The sequence below is a fragment of the Abramis brama genome (genome assembly GCF_963993115.1).
Source record: "Abramis brama genome assembly, chromosome: 13".
Classification (NCBI taxonomy): domain Eukaryota; kingdom Metazoa; phylum Chordata; class Actinopteri; order Cypriniformes; family Leuciscidae; genus Abramis; species Abramis brama.
This window is the reverse complement of record NC_139975.1, coordinates 8,896,218-8,912,938: the sequence shown is the minus strand read 5'-3', so window position 1 is coordinate 8,912,938 and position 16,721 is coordinate 8,896,218. Positions and strand designations below refer to the sequence as shown.

At 37.8% G+C, this 16,721-nt stretch overlaps 2 protein-coding genes across 2 annotated transcripts; one reads left to right on the top strand and one right to left on the bottom strand.

The window, feature by feature from the left end:
* Positions 1–5,274: 5,274 nt before the first annotated feature.
* On the top strand, positions 5,275–6,427 carry atoh1b (atonal bHLH transcription factor 1b). Its single transcript, XM_084132868.1, has one exon. The coding sequence runs from the start codon at positions 5,411–5,413 to the stop codon at positions 6,104–6,106; it is 696 nt and encodes a 231-aa protein (XP_083988994.1). The 5' UTR covers positions 5,275–5,410; the 3' UTR covers positions 6,107–6,427.
* Positions 6,428–7,767: 1,340 nt separating this feature from the next.
* Positions 7,768–16,704, bottom strand: dok3 (docking protein 3). Its single transcript, XM_084132867.1, has 5 exons — positions 16,547–16,704; positions 14,932–15,240; positions 13,477–13,567; positions 9,806–9,975; positions 7,768–9,224 (listed from the first exon to the last, which is right to left on the bottom strand). The coding sequence occupies exons 1-5, from the start codon at positions 16,601–16,603 to the stop codon at positions 8,010–8,012; spliced, it is 1,842 nt and encodes a 613-aa protein (XP_083988993.1). The 5' UTR covers positions 16,604–16,704; the 3' UTR covers positions 7,768–8,009.
* Positions 16,705–16,721: the final 17 nt, after the last annotated feature.

Genomic DNA, 16,721 nt, shown 5'->3' with positions numbered 1-16,721 from the left:
CAATATAAATAAAGGTGACTTGACTTGACGCAATGTTGGTTTGTGGTATTGCATTTATGTCATATGGTCCCCTGTGTTTTTTTGTTTATTGTGCATTATGTTGTTATAGACGTGTGATGTAGCCTATAGGCTATAGTGTAATGATTCCACTGAAGGCAAGTCTTAAGAGAACCCAAGTGCAGTTTATTTAGATAAACGTGAACAATCGTAAAACAAAAGCGTGGCGTGGCCTTAGAACAAAACCATGGACATGGAGCTTGCCATCAATAGTTACACAAACAAAACTTGACAAAGACACATGACAAACATGAGGGCTTAAATACACATGGACTAATGACAAGACAAGGGACACATGTGAAACAATGAAACAATGAACCAATGACAACATGACACATCAGACAAGGGAACACATGGCAGGATCACATGATCTATGACAGGGAATCACATGACAGACATGAAACATGACCAAAACGTTACACCTACATTGTTAGTTGTGAAAGTGTTCATGAAAACCTAATAAAAACAGCATTGAGAAAAAAGTTTTGGTTTTGGGTTCATATGTTAATTAGCTCATCTGAGCAAGAGTGGCCGCTATTCTTTAACATTAAAGAGCTGATCACTGGAACAATTGCATCGAGCAAACGGTTAGGCTACTGTAGGCCTAATTATTGACGGCATTGATCCATCATAATATAATGTGGATTTTAATGAGCCCTTAGGCTCAACAGAATATTACTTCCCTTCCTAAAATTAATGAGCCGCTAATTTGCTTAATTTGCGGGTAAACCCCTAAATTAGACTCAGAGTGACAAGACAGTATCTAAAGCAGCACGTCCGTACCTCGGGCTGAATTGGAATAATTACATGGGGCTGAGATCAAGGGCGGTGTTGAGATAGGCGAGCGATTTTCACTGTTTCTCTGTGATATTGTCTATTGTGTGAAAAGTGGAAGCGTTCGATCTCTGCAGGTCTTTAATTATCTAAAGGAAAAACAGGCGATGCACGCGCACCCCGGGTCAGACGCGGATCATTCACCCGCGCTTGACTGAGCGCTGAAGAAAGAATCCATCGTTTCAGGCTCTCCAACACTGCTGGAGTTTATCTATTACTTTTTACATAAACACGAGCCTAGATGTTCTATTTACAGCCTTTCATGTTTGTCGTGGGTTGCATAAACTGCTTAGACCTATCAGTTAATCACTTGTTTTGTTTTCTTCAAAACTGGCCCTGACTTTTTAAAGCCAGTTAGCCAACATCAACATAAAAAGGCATTAGTCTAATTTAAATCGGAAAAGAAAGAATAATCAACTCATGGTCAAACTTCTTAAGACAGTTAGATGCTAAGTTTATGCAACTGGTCTAAAATAGAGGCTCGCAAAATCGCGTGCCTGAGGAGAGGTAACCATAGACCTTATTCAGAGCAGCGCCATGACATGTATGAAAGCGAGGCTGCAGTGTGTGACCGAGGGATAGATTTACCGTGTTTTTAATGGCATCCACATAATTTTCCTCAGCTCATATTGTCTGGAATTTTTTTGTCTACTGAAATTTCCTGGAAATATATTTTTTTGCAGTGTTTCGTCAGCAGAACAATCCAAAAACACATTGTAAAAAAATAAAATAAAATAAAATAAAGATCAATAAGTAGCTAATGACAATATGTTTTTACGTTGCTTTAACTCATCAAAATAAGTTAAGCAATTTTCTACTTTTTTTTAGTTATACAAAATTAAACTTATGTTTTTAAAGTCAGTTTAATGTAGGCCTAATTTAAGTTGAAATGACTTAAACATCCAAGTTCATTGAACTTAAAGATTTAAGCCAGTTTTTTTCTATCCCTCTGGCCCCTCTATCTCTCTGGCCCCTCAGAGATGTTGTGAACAAGGTCTATAATGTTTGAGCACTTGACAAAATGTATAATGCGTTTATTTATTACTTAATTAAAGATGTAAATATTAAAAATAAAGCATAAACAAATCTGTAAAATAAGCTGCATTTGAAGAGGGGTGCGTGGCAGTTATGAACAGTTGAACAGTTATTCAAATTCTTATTGAAATAATTATTTTTCAGAATTTATAATCGAAAACGATCATTTTGATTGCAGTCAAATTATTATTTTTTTCTACTCCTGTTTTTCATTAATCACTCGGCACTTTTGACGCTGTTCTGCCAAAACCTCACTAAACACTGTGCATCAATAACAATAATGACGCCATGGGAGCTCATAAATTGACCTTTGATATGTTCCCAACACCTTCCGCGGTCCTCCACTGTCCGCCACCCCCGTCTCAAGGCCTATACAGCAGATGGGGAGTGTGTCTCTGTCTGCTCAGGGCTGCAGGCTGTTGCGCTGGCAGTAGGATAGCGAGAATTAAATATTCATGTAAAAAATGAATGGAGAACCCCTGCGCGGAGAGCGTGCCCATTTATTCAGCTCGCGCAAGCCTCATTAACCCGATGACTGGCTAGCAGGTCACGCTGATTTCCTTACCAACATTTAACATCTACCGCCTGTCTTCAAACACACACACACACACACACACACCAACAGAGCGACAGAGAGGAATTTCAGACCTTCCCTTTGGAGTTTCAGAAAATAATTGGCTTATTCAGATAAACAGGGTATAGTTTATCATGTCTATTCTACTGTGACTCTGTTTTGATGTTTTTGTTTTGTTTTTGTTTTTTGTTTTTATGTTAAGCAAATGCAGAAATACAAATGTCTTTTTTTAAAGTAGCCTAGAATCCCCTACAAATATTTGACCACAGTTTTCAAAATACCATTATTTGCCGACACTGCCACCAAAAAGAACGATATTAAACAACAAATTACAGAAATTAAACAAAATGTTGCCTTGCTTATTTTTTCAATAAAAAAAAAAAAAAAAAAAAAAACTCGTAGGCTAAATTTAGATGCTGCTACTGAGGCCCAGCAAGCATTTTTGCGTTTAAAAGACGTCAAATAGCCGTCCAAACACAGCCCTGACGTCTAGCTAAAACAAAGCAAAATTTGGACTGTCAGTGCAAATTGAATAGACCTTAGCCCAATAATAGAAGCACAGGCTACGCATAGAACATGTCAAATAAATTAAACCAAACACCTTGTAATCACTGTTAACTTTGCTTATTACATGGCTTGGTTGAATTCCAATGTAGAATGCGGTCTGTTAGGCTATTTCTTGATAACAGACCGCTGCGAAGTATTTACACCGTTGCCATGAAAAACAGAGCGTTGCTATGGACGCGGAACGGACTATTTTCTTTAGCGGAAGCAATACAATTGTTTTTAAATCAATAAACTCCTTTTTAAATCAATATTTTGTGTCAAATTATTGATTTATTTTGTAGGTAGCCATGTAATAAGCAGGATAATGTATAGCAAGGCGGTTGTTATAGTGAATAACAACCGCCTCGCTATACATTATCCCTTACTTACATGATGGAATATATATAACAGCAAGTTATTTTGGCAAAAACGACATGTAACCAAATTCAAGGTTATTTTGGCTAGAAGTGGATTACTCTATAGTCAGACTGTTGAAATGACAGCTATTGCTTGCTGGGATATTACATTTCTATTTCAAAAAACATATACAGTGCACTTTTTGAAAAGGAAGAATACTTTATATGATTTTAAAGAAGCATCAATATGGAATTTTGACACTATTATTTCCATATAGGTTACTTTTTATAAGAACTGCGCGAGGCTCGAGGAGAGCTGGCCCCTGTAAATTAAAATGATGATGTTGCTCAGTGATTAACACTGTCATGGATGAGGGGGGAAAGTGTGAAAGTTAAACGATCCCTGGACGCGTCGCAGCATATGGGAGACGTTAGTGTCGGCCTCTGACTGTGAGGCGGGTGCCAAGGGACAACAGATGACTGGGCTGAAGTTTGCTACTCTATTCAACTCTCACGAAGAGCAGCCTCAGAGGGGCCACTGTCATCATACTCTCTCTCTCTCTCTCTCTCTCTCTCTCTCTCTTCCTTTGAGCAAAACAGTCTCGTGTTAAAAGACGTTGATTTGGACGTTAAATAAGTTAGTTTTAAAAACAAATAAACAAGAAATAGACCTATAGAAAACATCAGTGACTCCCTAGCCCAGCTGTTCGACGCAATATGTTGACAGTATTTTAGAAAGACGTCTATATTCTTCTCTGCGCATTTACCAAATGTGATAGGCTAATTAAATTAATGGCATGCACATACGAACAAGTAAATAAAAATACACTATAATTAAACATAGGCTACCTTACAACTGCGTTTTTTAAAAGTTTCAGTGACCACAAGTTAGTTATCTAGCCTAGCTCGCGAACAGAAGTCCCCTTCGCCTGAGGATGTAGCAGTTTCCGTTCAGACGCACGCCGACACAAAATAACTCCTGTCATTGTTTATCATAGGCTATATCGAGATTATTTTTTTTTTACACCATAAGCACATTTACATTTTTTTTTTTTAATGGTGTTTTGTTTAAAACATAGTTAAGACTTAAGTTAAGTTAACGGCTGGCTTAATAAAAATAAAATTGATGAAAAAGAAGATTTAAAATAGGCTATTGCAATAAATTATTTTCTTTAACTTTAAACAACATGGTCGTTTCGTGTGTTGTTACTGAGCGTCTCCACCTATGATTTGTCCAAATATTGTTTTGCTTCATTGCTAAATGATTTATGACGAGACTGAAGACACTTATCAGTTTTCCTGGACTTCGCTGGCGACAGGTGCGACTCACGAACTGCTTTCCACCTGCTCGTTTTATTGCTGCAGATTTTACAGTTTATTTGAGAAGAAATATGACGCTGCTATGCAAGTTTCTTGCTAGATTTTATTGGATACCAATTCCGTTGCTTATCTTGAATAAAGTGGATAAGGATGTAAGATCAAGTCCTCTGAGGTTTGAGATTTGAGTTCTTCTGACTAGACTATTTATTTCTAACTTTTTAGATGCATAGGCTAATACAAGACTTTTTTTATTTTTTTTTATTAAAATAACCCAGAAAACAAAATATGTCATGATTTATGTAAATAAAATAAAACATAATTTTAACATAAATATTACATGCTACTTAAATCCAAAGTAGGCTAAATTAGTTAGGTTAAAGCAAATGTTAAAATTTCAGTTCATTAAATTCTAATCTGTGTTGTGATCATTTTTTGATCATCACCCCAGGACATGCGAGGAAGAAAAAAACAACTCTTTATTCTATGGAAGATTGAGGAGCATTTTCTATTGGCTGTGAGCACTCAACAGGAGCATTCAGGGGAGGAGGGAGGGAGGTGATGCCACTATAAGGCCGACAAGGATCCTGTCTGAAGGTAAAGGCCCCACCCAAGGCACCAAGATTGAGTTCAGCGTTCTCCATACTTGATTTTTATTTTTTTATTTTTTGTAGCCTACATTATATCAGCCATGACAGCAAAAACAAAACTTTTGCACTGGTCAGATGGAAAATTTCGGGGACGACCTGATGAGTTTTCTCTCTCTGAACATCCGAGGTTGACCCGCAGTGACCCACGGGCCTGGATGACCTCCGCGACCCCCCCGTACTCATCCGCAGGGGACCACTACACTCACACGAAGGTGGATGCCGCCATGGACGAGTACATGTCTGGAGACAACAGTCCTTTGACATCGGAATCTGATCTGGGAGGATCTAAAGCACATGGGGGCTCCAAGCAAAATCCCCCCGGACCTCAAAGACACAGACGCGTGGCCGCTAACGCGAGAGAAAGGCGGAGGATGCACGGACTGAACCGAGCGTTTGACAAACTGAGGAGCGTCATTCCGTCCTTGGAGAACGAGAAAAAACTCTCTAAGTACGACACCCTTCAGATGGCGCAGATTTACATCACAGAACTGTCCGATTTGTTGGAAGGTGTTGTGCAGTCGGATTGCAGAGATCTGAGGGATGGATGCAGCGCATCTGGCAACCATGGTAACCTTGGTCAGAGGAGTTCAGCTCAGACTTTGAGGACCAGCATCCCTTACGCAATGGACGCACCTTCTAATTTTGTTCCGGAGAAAAATGATGTCACGTTAAATGCGAGTGATGGCGAATCGTCCCATTTCAGCGACATCGAAGAAGGACAGACTGGAGGACGCTGATGGCTTTGCTGGATTGACTTTGAGACTGTGGCACTCTGATTAGCCTAATCATAATTTATTTGTCTGTGTTTTAGTAGACACTGAAGGAACCAAATAGATAGGCCCTGTTGATAATGGTTAGTTCTTCTAGACAATGCTTCATTAGGCTACTTGATTGTCAACATTTCTGAAAACTCACAAAAAAGGGAAGGAAAAAAATATACAAGCCCTTTAATTGCACTTTAAAACAATTTCATAAATTTGGATTTTTTCCATTCCACGTGTACAAAACCTTCACCAGCAATGACAAAAATGCTATTTATGTCTCTGTGATTTTTTTATTACCTCAAAAGTTTAATAAAGATTTTCTTTTCATATATTTATCGGGATTGCTTCGATTCATACATTGGTTTCATCAATCTGAATGGCTGGAAAACGTTGCACTTAGCCTATTACATTTATAAAAAAAAAAAAAAAAAGTTGTTTAATTCGGTATCACCTTCCATTGATTAACCAGCACTAGTAGCGTTTGAAACAGTTTACCAAAAACTCGCTCTTTCTTTAGGTTACATTTTCTCCAGTAGTTGGTGACAAAGTAGCCCAAGTGTCTGTGTTGTGTGAGTCGTTTAAACGGATTTACTCAATAGATTTGTTCACGACTGAAATAAAATCGTTTAAAAAGTTACACGCTTTCCCAATGTAAGTCCTATGGAAGTATGACTTTTGTTGAACCTTAAAATTATCAAGACCCTAACGAGTTTCTGTAGGCCCACCACCCGTAGCCTATGCCATTTCAATTGTGTCAACATTATTGCGAAACAATTTCTTAAATTGTTTTAAACTCGACTGACTCACATGATGAGTCTCCGTTGAATCGGTCAGCACAGCAGCCTCTTTTCACAAACGACATGCTTCATTCAATCAATTCGTTCACTAATGAGTTTAATCAAATAACTTCTTTGGTTTAATCAAGGGCAAGGCCACAAGGGGGCGTGTTCGTAGTAGTCCAATCAATGAAATGCTTATTCAAGGTCAGGGTTTAAAGACATGTGAGGCGCTTCAAATGGGATTTCACCAAAGGAAAAAGATAACTTAAAGGATGTATTAAAACAGTGTCTCCCAACTCTTTTAATGGAGGCACACCAACTAGTAGGCCTACACATTTTCGAACTCTTCCTATTCAGACAAGTCTCAACTAATCCGCTCCTTAGTAGAGACTCCAATACCAGAAATAGATGGGTCAGATAATAAGGGAGACGTCCAAAATCTGTACTGTTGGTGGACCTCCATGAACAGGGTTGGGAACGCTGCATTAAAGTGATAGTTTATCCAAAAATAAATATTGTGTCATCATTCATTCGCCCTCAAGTTGTTCCAAACCTGTAAGAGTTTCTTTCTTCTGTTGAACAAAAAAGAAGATATTTTGAAAAATGTTGGTAACCAGACAGTTGATGGTAGTCATTGACTTCCATATTAGGAAAACAAAATAGTAAACTTAAAACAATGGCTACCGTCAACTGTCTGGTTGCCAACATTCTTCAAAATACTTTCTTCAACAAAAGAAAGAAACTCATACAGGTTCGGAACAACTTGAGGATGAGTGAACAACTTGAGGATGAGTAAATGATTACAATTTTCACTATCCCTTTAAAAGAAAGAGAGGCGACAAACGCACCCAACTATTTCATGCCAGCGACCAATTGTTTTATTGGTTAGTAATACACATTTTTACAAAGACTTTTCTAATAAAATCATTTACTTTAGTATTCATATCATACAGTTTTCTATAGATTTAATCATTAGCCTATGTCACATATTCTGTACATTATTATTGAAAAAGCATGTGATAACTTACCACACCGTATAACACATATCACTTACAACAATCAGGCTAGCAATAACCTCAACTATAGACATGGAAACCTTAATCAGTCATCTCCTCATCTATATTGTCTATCTGATCGCAACTTCCCCCATGTGACCTGGAAGGAAATTGGGGTTGCATTTTGGACGGCTCTCTAAAAAGAATGTTAGAAAGGGTCTGTTTGAAGTCGACAGGGATTTCGCTTGAAGTGATCACGGGAGTTTGTTGGTCAGCGTTTGGCTGCTCTTGATCATCGTTGTTCTCAGTCTGTCTGTTCTTAAGCTTGGAGGCAAAATTCACTTTGCTATACAGATCCTCAATATTGGGTTGATCCTGCTCGGCGGTTGTCTTAGCAGTCCAGTTAGTGTAGGGAGGAGACTCATCATCGCTGCTCTCAGAAGGTTCTTGTGATGATTTCCATTCCTTCTCTTTCTCCACAATTACATCTGTATCCGGATTCATGTGAATTCCAAAGAATTGTGGTAGACTGGGAGGTGTTGCAACTCTTGGGAGATTCATTTTTGCTCTTGGTTTTGGTTGTGGAAATATTACTGAATACAAAACATCATCTGGGCTATTCACAGGGCTTTTGACACAAGAAGGTGGAGCTGGTAAGGAGATGTTTCTGCGTGATAGTGCTGGACATGGTCTTTCTTGATTTAAGTTAGCCGGAGGATGCTTTTTAACATTAGGCCTGTCCCGTGGTTTGTTTTTAGGCAAGGGTGGTGGCAGTGGAGGGGCTTGTTGAGGAGGGTTGGATGATGCCAGTAGCCCTTGGACATTTTGGTGTGTGAGAGCTCCTTCCATGACCCTGTGTTTTGGCTGCCCATATTTCTGCAGTGCAGGTGGGCAAGGTCTTTCCTGATTGTTGTTGACTTTAGTTTTGGGTTTTGGTGAAATTGGTGGGGCTGGAATGGCTAGTTTGGGTGGTGGCAGCAGCTCTTGGAGACTCTGGTGTACGAGAACCTCCTCAATGGTTTTGTGTATCTGCTGTCCATATTTGCATTTTAATGCTGGGCGCGGTCGCTCTTGGTTCATGCTGATTGGAGGAAGCATTTTCACCTTAGACTTGTCCTGTGGTTTGCTTTTAGGCGAGGGGGGCTGAGGTGCAAACTCTTGCGGAAGAGCAGAAGCTTGTGCCAGCAGTTCTTGTACACTCTGGTGCATGATGGCCTCCTCAATGGCCCTGTGTATTTGTGACCCCTGTTTTGACAAGAAAATGAACTGACCCTCCCCAGTGTGACAGCGACGACCAGCCTCGATCATAATTCCCCCCTGAAAAGACATAAATAGTTCAAATTCAAAAACTTATATTCACAAGAAAGTAATTCAATATTTTCAATCATTTAAGATCCTCCTTACCAAAAAAATGGCAAAACATTCTGTTTCTATTCATCAAAGAATCCAGAAGAACTTTCCACAAAAACTGTAAGCAGCACAATTGTTTTCAACATTGATAATTTCAAAAGTGTATGTTTTTAAAAACGATACTGTTATTGTCTCCATGTAAACAACAAAAATGCAAATTTGAAAACGGTGATGTGTGTATTACGTGTTTAGTCTATAGGCACATAGTGCTTCTTCACAAAGTGAAATCGCCAACTACTGGCCTGACAGCAGAATACAGCGTTTTAGTCGTTATCGCGGATCATTTTGACAAAGTTGTCATCTGTACGCAAAAAATGCAAAGGAAATATATATATATTCAGTTTTTAGTACATCGTCGTCGTGTAAATGTGCCCTAAGACAGTGGTTTTCAATCATGGTCCTTCAGGGATATACACATGTGTGTATAATTTATATAAGCAAAATGTTGAGTCAGAGGGTTACATATCTCTTTATTCCTCATGAATCACCTTGACTTGGCCAAATCTCCGGAGGAGCCTGTAGGGCCAGCTGTAGATGGACTGTCCGGTCTTGAGGTCCAGCAGGCAAATAGCCTCTTTCTCACAAGACAGCAGGTATGAAGCAGACATCCTACACCTCTTAGACGCATCTGTGCTCTGCACTGTCACCTGGAACTGGCCTGTGGGGTGGAATTCATAAAAACATCAAACCAAAGTCTCTCTGGGCAAACCCTGTGATGTCAGACCTCTGGAATGAAAGACTAAATAAAATATATTTTACAGGGGTGGCCAAGACTTATGAAGTAGTGAAATTGATTACATGAAGAATTTGTCTAAAAGCAATCTTAAATCTTGATCAATAGGAAATAAATATCTTTAAAAAAACCAGGCTGCATAAATCTAACTTTACCAAAATATTTTCACATTTCTTTAATCATTCTAGTTAGCTAATATATTCATACACACACATATATAGTCATAGTAGGGGAGAGTGGGGTGAGTTGTGCCAGTTTTTACTCAAAGTGACTTTAAAGTGAGGCCATGGCAGTAATGCCTTCAACTTAAGGATGTACATATATTTCAGGATGTGGTGCATCCCTGAGAACAATAACTTTGGATCTGAAATAAATTGTTTCAGAAATATAGCTCTTGGAAAAAAAGTGGTCTCATGGCACAACTTGCTCCTGGTGTGGGGGAAGTTGTGCCTTTGGGGGAATACAATGGGGGTAAATTGTGCCAGTGATTTCTGAAGTAAAACAGAACATTTTAATGTTATGAACCATAATGCTATATGAAAGCAAGATAAATTCAATACAAAATTACTAATTTAAGGTTTATTTAGATATTGTCACCCTGGAATACCATAGCATGCGTTTTTCATACTATGGTCAATTGACCGTTCGCAAAGACCCGCCCCCCTTAGTTACTGTCGCTATGTCCGACAAGCTACGCCGTTCTCACGCCACACCATGTTCCACGCAGTGAAAAATACATCGCGGAGCAGGACAGATCAGGTTACTTTTCGGTTACGTTTGATATTAAACATATTAAACAAAGTCTCACCTTTCAAATTTGGTCATTTTTTAAAAGAAATTTAAACAATAAATACCGTTTTGTGTCTCTTTAATGTGTCGTGACAGATCGCTGTAGAGCATCAGATAAAGCTGCTCGTGAACCGATCATCTCTTCCTTCTAGTTAATTTATAGCCTCAAATAAACATGAACAAACATAAGAAGGAATATTGTTTTAACCGCGGAAAGATGTCAGTACACTCCGTTTTTCAAGTTCAAATCCTCCCATGTTAATCTACTAACTCTCCTGACTGCTTTGTCGGACAAAATGGCGGATGGCGAAGTATGATTTGTCAGATCACCTGTCAATCAAGCTCCCTGCGAAGGGTCAATTGCATAGGGATTTTGTATTGAACATAACTCTGGATCACAGTGTCATAGAGACAAGGGGGCGGGCTCATTTTACTCAGACGACCAATAAGTCTCTCAGGATCATTGTGAAGCTATCAAGCTACGCCCTAGCAACCATTTAGAGCACCATAGCAACACAATATATGATATTTGTGAATCATTTCAGGCAAAAAGGCTTTGGCAATAGATGCCTGTTGACATAGCGCTGTCAATTATGTAACATATAAGAATAAAGTGACTAGGCTCATTTCTAAACATCCTATTGTGACATAGGCCACTTAAAAACGGAATAAAACTTCTCTTTAATAACATAGTGCAAACTCAAAACTGAAATCAGTGTTAGCTAAATTAAACAAATAACAGTCAGGCCAAAGTAAAACAATGATGAGGCATGCCCATCTCCTCACTTCTCAAGATTATCCCCTGTGAGAATGTAGGTCTAGGTGGTCTGGATCTGGCACAACTTAACCCAGGCCCTTTGGCACAAATCACCCCGGACCCACAAGTTTGAAAAACTAGAATGATCCAGCAGTTAAGAGCTAACATCATGCTAACTGTATAGACTCATTGTGTAGCCTACTAAAGCACTAAAACATGTGTGAAATGTTTTCAAACTTGTCTATAATTGTTCAGACACTACAATCAAAAAACCTTAATCATAGAAATTTTACTTTGAAAGGGAAAAAACAGTTTTTTGCACTAAAATATGCTTAACTCTCATGCCATGTGTCTCTCTTCTTTGGAGGACGAGTAAAAGTGATTGCTTTTCAAAATGATGTGGTCACATGACCAATTTCTTCTATGGTTTTCCAGAAACAAGGGTGGAACTACTTCCCCCCCCCCCTTGCACAAATCACCCCACTCTCCCCTATATATGTATATATATATATATATATGTATAATATCAGTCTTTAAATGAAAGATATTTAAAGTGTACCTGAAGTATACTTGCAATAGTTCCAGTTTAGCACAATCAAATATACTTAAAGTCCCCCTGTAGTCAATAATTTTATCCATTAAAACTCATCTTTGATCACCAAAATTACATATTTAAAAAAAATAAAATAATAATTCCCTTGACATTTTGACAAATTTGCCTTAAAATAGCTTGAATGTAACTCACCTTGCCTCATTTAGTATACGAGGATCTATGAATATGCACATTCAGCACTATTTCTGGATAACTATAGTACATTTAATACTAAATTCGTTTTTTTCCAATTTAACACACTTTAAGTATAACAATTGCAGGGTATTCATATTAAGTACATACTGAAAATATGTAAATGTATTTGTAGTATACTTATAATTTATTTTTCTTTAGGGTATGTACTGAGTGCTAACACCTTTTATGCACACATACTGTAGATCTATAGTCCAACAGCAATACATCTGTCTGGCTCAAAAACAGATTTCAGATAACGTTACTTCGTGTTTCATAGAATTTGCGTTATCAGTGTTGCAAGTCATCTTGAGAATGACCACCAGTTTCTCTGAGACTAGACTTCTTATCATTTATATTTAACTGTTATTTAACGCATCTCTGGGTGAGCATTTTAATACTAAGAAAATGGGGAAAACTAGGAATGCGCTGCATAATATTTATTTATGAGAAAGAGGAAGGTAGATCCCAAAATGTTTTAAATAAGTAAAATTTACAAGTTAATAAAACAAGACCTGTAACTTCTCACCAGACTACTTCTAAATAAGACAGAAATATGTCAAGATGCTGAAACGAACAGCAAGATATGATGCAACACCAAAGACGGCCATCTGCATGAGTAGATGAAAAAAGTTCAAAGATAAGAAGATAAAACAATATTTTGACACTTTTTATAACTTTTTCATTTATCCACCGCAATAACGTCTTTGAACTGTCTTCATTTCGGGATTTTTCTCAGCAAAAAATATTGATCTATGCCATTATTTGTGAATAATTTTATTAATTAATCATCATATCATGTAATGTAATTCAATTACATTTTTTAAATGCTTGACAACCCTAATTGATTGTCTCTGTTTATCAAATAGTATGTGTGAGAGTGATTATTTCTGTGCTCTTTTCTTATTATTTTAGATCTACATATAGATACAGGACCACATAATAAACAGAAGTACGTCTGCATCATTAAAACACATCCTCTTGCTTAACTGAAACAAACAGTTGGTTACACCTAGTTTAACAGTAGCTAATCGTTATCGTGGTTCTGGATCAGGCTTCGCTTATAGCGAGGTGTATTTTTAGACCCCAGTCTCACCTGCTCCCCAGGTGGAGTACACTTGATTATCAGCCAGTGGCATGTATTTATCTTTCTGGACTTTCCTGGCATCTTCAGTTCCTTGGGTTTTCTAAAAAAAAATAATAAGGCAGTTGATAGCAATGTACATTAGTAATTCCTCTTTTTATGCTATCAATCTTTGAAAAGAACTATCTTGTGCAATCATAAACTCAAAGGTGTGGTTATCAACACTTCCTCTGTGACAGGCGAGCTGTTGTTAGAAGATGTACTTTAAAAACAGTTTGTCATAATAGATGTGTTGAATTTAGTCACTTTAGTACTTGGGAAAATGTACTTCCATTCAATGATGATTTGCTTTAGCAACTAAATGCAACTAAAATGATTCAATTAACTGCTTGATTTACCAACACTTCATCTCTTGCTTCTGCCGAAAAGTTGGTTAATGACTAGCTTTGATATGAGACAAAATGTTGTGTTAACTAGTTTAGGGTATCGGACAAACTTGCTGTTGCCTGGTTTTAGGTGTCAGATAAAACTTGTACTGGTTTTGGATACATCATGAATGGATCAAAACGGTTAACTTCTGAGAGGAGACTGGATCCTATGATATGTTCCTAGATCAAAATCCTTGTTCGTAGTTGCTTGAACAATGTATCAATAATATATTTTAATAAATTTCCCTTTGATTTTAGCAGTGGCTCATAACTAAAAAAAAGGCAACATATCACACTCAACTTTTTAACTTGATGTTAAATTTAACTTAAAATTTAACTTAATTCGCTCCAATTGAACTAAAATACTTTTATTTATCTAATGAGCTACAGGTAGTCTTTTGAACTTAAAACTTATTTTCAAAGCAACAACAACAACAAAAAACTAGTTGAGCCTTAAAAATGATTGTCAAGGCAACTAAAAACAACTAGATGAGCCAACTTGGAAAAAAAATAAGTCAACCTATCACACTCAACTTTTTAGGTTAACTCAAATAATTAGCTCCGGTTGAGCCAACTTAAAAACTTCTGCTCATCTAATTAGTAAAGTAGTCTTTTGAACTTAAAAATTCTTGTCAAGGCAACTATAGAATGTTTTGCATTTAACAATGCAAGCAGCTCCAATCCTTGTTTTTCATATCCATGATTTTCAAAGATAACTTCATGACATGAAAATTGTTTGCCTCTTAAAACCAGAGTAACACCCAGGCAAATATATTGCATACAGAAGTTGCAATGAGATTTTGTAGCTCAAACACTCCATAAGCAATGCTAGCAATGCCAAGGTCATGGGTTCGATTCCCATAGAATGCATCACCAAATGAAATGTATAGCCTACCTTGAATGCAATGTAAGTCGCGTTGAATAATAAAAGCATCAGCCAAATATGTAAATTAAATGTAATTGTTAATTAAAAGTTAAGGTTAAATTTGACAGGAATGTTTGACCCAAGAACACATTGTGCTTTGCAAAATCCTCATACCTGAAATGCTAGCTGGCACAGAACAGAGATCCAGTCCTCTCGAGTGGGAGCAGCGATTGTGTAGGTGCATGAGGTGGTGTTTAAAAAGAAGGCAGAGCAATCCGTGGGACAGCTCTCTCCTGGGGCCGGGGTGATGCTCAGACAGTCTGTCAGGCGAATCACCCGTTTGTCCGTCTTCCTGAGCCCCGCAGGCCTCGCAATGGCGAACCCCTTCAGACCCCCTCCATCACGCATGTCGTACAGCTCCATGCGACCAATCCCTGCAGGGCTGGGCTCAAAGAGAATCAGCCAGGATTTCCGCCATATCTTCTGCAGGAACAAGGGGAATGTTTAAATGGAGGCAAAGACAGAGTAAGGAAAATAAATTACTTTGTGGCATAACTCGGAAGGGTTTATCAGACTGTCTGGTTCAGTACTCCTCCACTGGGACTGGTTAGTATCTGGGAGAGCATAGACCTTATTCAGAGCAGCGCCATGACAGGAATGAAAGTGAGGCTGTGAGGGATAGTCTTGCCTTGTTTCCAATGGCATCCGCTGTAAAAAGCTGTATAAAGCTCCTAGATTACTTACAATTTTCCACAGCTTATATTGTCGGTAGTTTTTTGTCAACTGAAATTTCTTGGAAAGATATTTTTCCAGTGTTTCATGAGCAGAACAATCCAAAAACACATAACAGTACAGCCCATTGAAGAGATGCATGTCTATCCCTCACAGCCTCGCTTTCATTCCCATTAAAAATCAAAGATGGCGCTGCTGTGAATAAGGTCTATGCCAGAGGCAGCAGAAGAAGTTATGAAAAGTTGCTTCGTTTAATCTCCTATGCATGATTCATAGCCGTTAAACACTACCATGAAGATGGAAGTACCTCAGGTGGTAACCAGCTGCCGTTTCCCTTCTATATTAATAATGTACAGTTGAATATTTCTGACTGCCTATAATTCCCAAGGCTAGTTGTAAATAATTAAAGGGATGCTTTAATGCTGTTATAAATGTGATTAGCAATGATTTTCCTGCCTTTTCCTTTCCATTACTTCCTACCTAATAAATTGTAATTACTTTAAAGGAGCAGTTCACCTGAAAACAATAATTCTGTCATAATTTACTCACCCTCATGTTGTTCCAAACCTGTATGACTTTTTCTTCTCCAGAACACAAAAGATATTTTGAAGAACGTTGGTAACCAAACAACATTGGAGTCCATTCACTTACATTGTATGGATAAAAATAAAATAAATACTCGCAGGTTTGGAATGAAATGAGGGCAAGAGTAAATGATTAAAAAATGATTTTCATCACTTTTGGATTTTAATCTCCCTTTAAATCTGTTGATATTTATATGCATTTGCCTGACATTTTTTTAATCAAAGTTATCACATTTTATCAGTATGTGTGTTCCCATGCAAGTTTAACCCATGACCTCGGCCTGGCTAACTTCACACTCAAGCAATAAACTATAAAATATACTATTAATATAAGTAATATAAAATGCATAAAAACTAAAAAAAAACAAATATAATAGTAGTACTAATACTAGAATTCAAATAATTAATCAATAAAATTAAAGCCACACAATTTCCACGCGTGTTAAATTATAATTTTCAATGAACAATCTTACCTTCCCAAACTTGACCCCCTGCAAAAAGAGCGGTCCCTCTTTAGAGATTACGTCCATTGTGCTAGTTTGCCTCTAAGTGCTCCTGTCCAGTTCCTGTATTTTCTACAGAAGGTGACAAAACAGAGAGAGAGAGAGAGAGCGAGAGAGAGAGAGAGAGAGAGAGAGAGAGAGAGAG

Bases quoted from the DNA above. Each gene is read 5' to 3' on its own strand.
- atoh1b (XM_084132868.1), top strand. From the start codon at position 5,411: ATGACAGCAAAAACAAAACTTTTGCACTGGTCAGATGGAAAATTTCGG.
- dok3 (XM_084132867.1), bottom strand. From the start codon at position 16,603: ATGGACGTAATCTCTAAAGAGGGACCGCTCTTTTTGCAGGGGGTCAAG. The intron at 15,241-16,546 runs GTAAGATTGTTC...TTGTTCCTGCAG, and splicing joins AGGGGGTCAAGTTTGGGAAG to AAGATATGGCGGAAATCCTG. The intron at 9,225-9,805 runs GTGATTCATGAG...ATGTCTTTTCAG, and splicing joins GGAGATTTGGCCAAGTCAAG to GGGGGAATTATGATCGAGGC.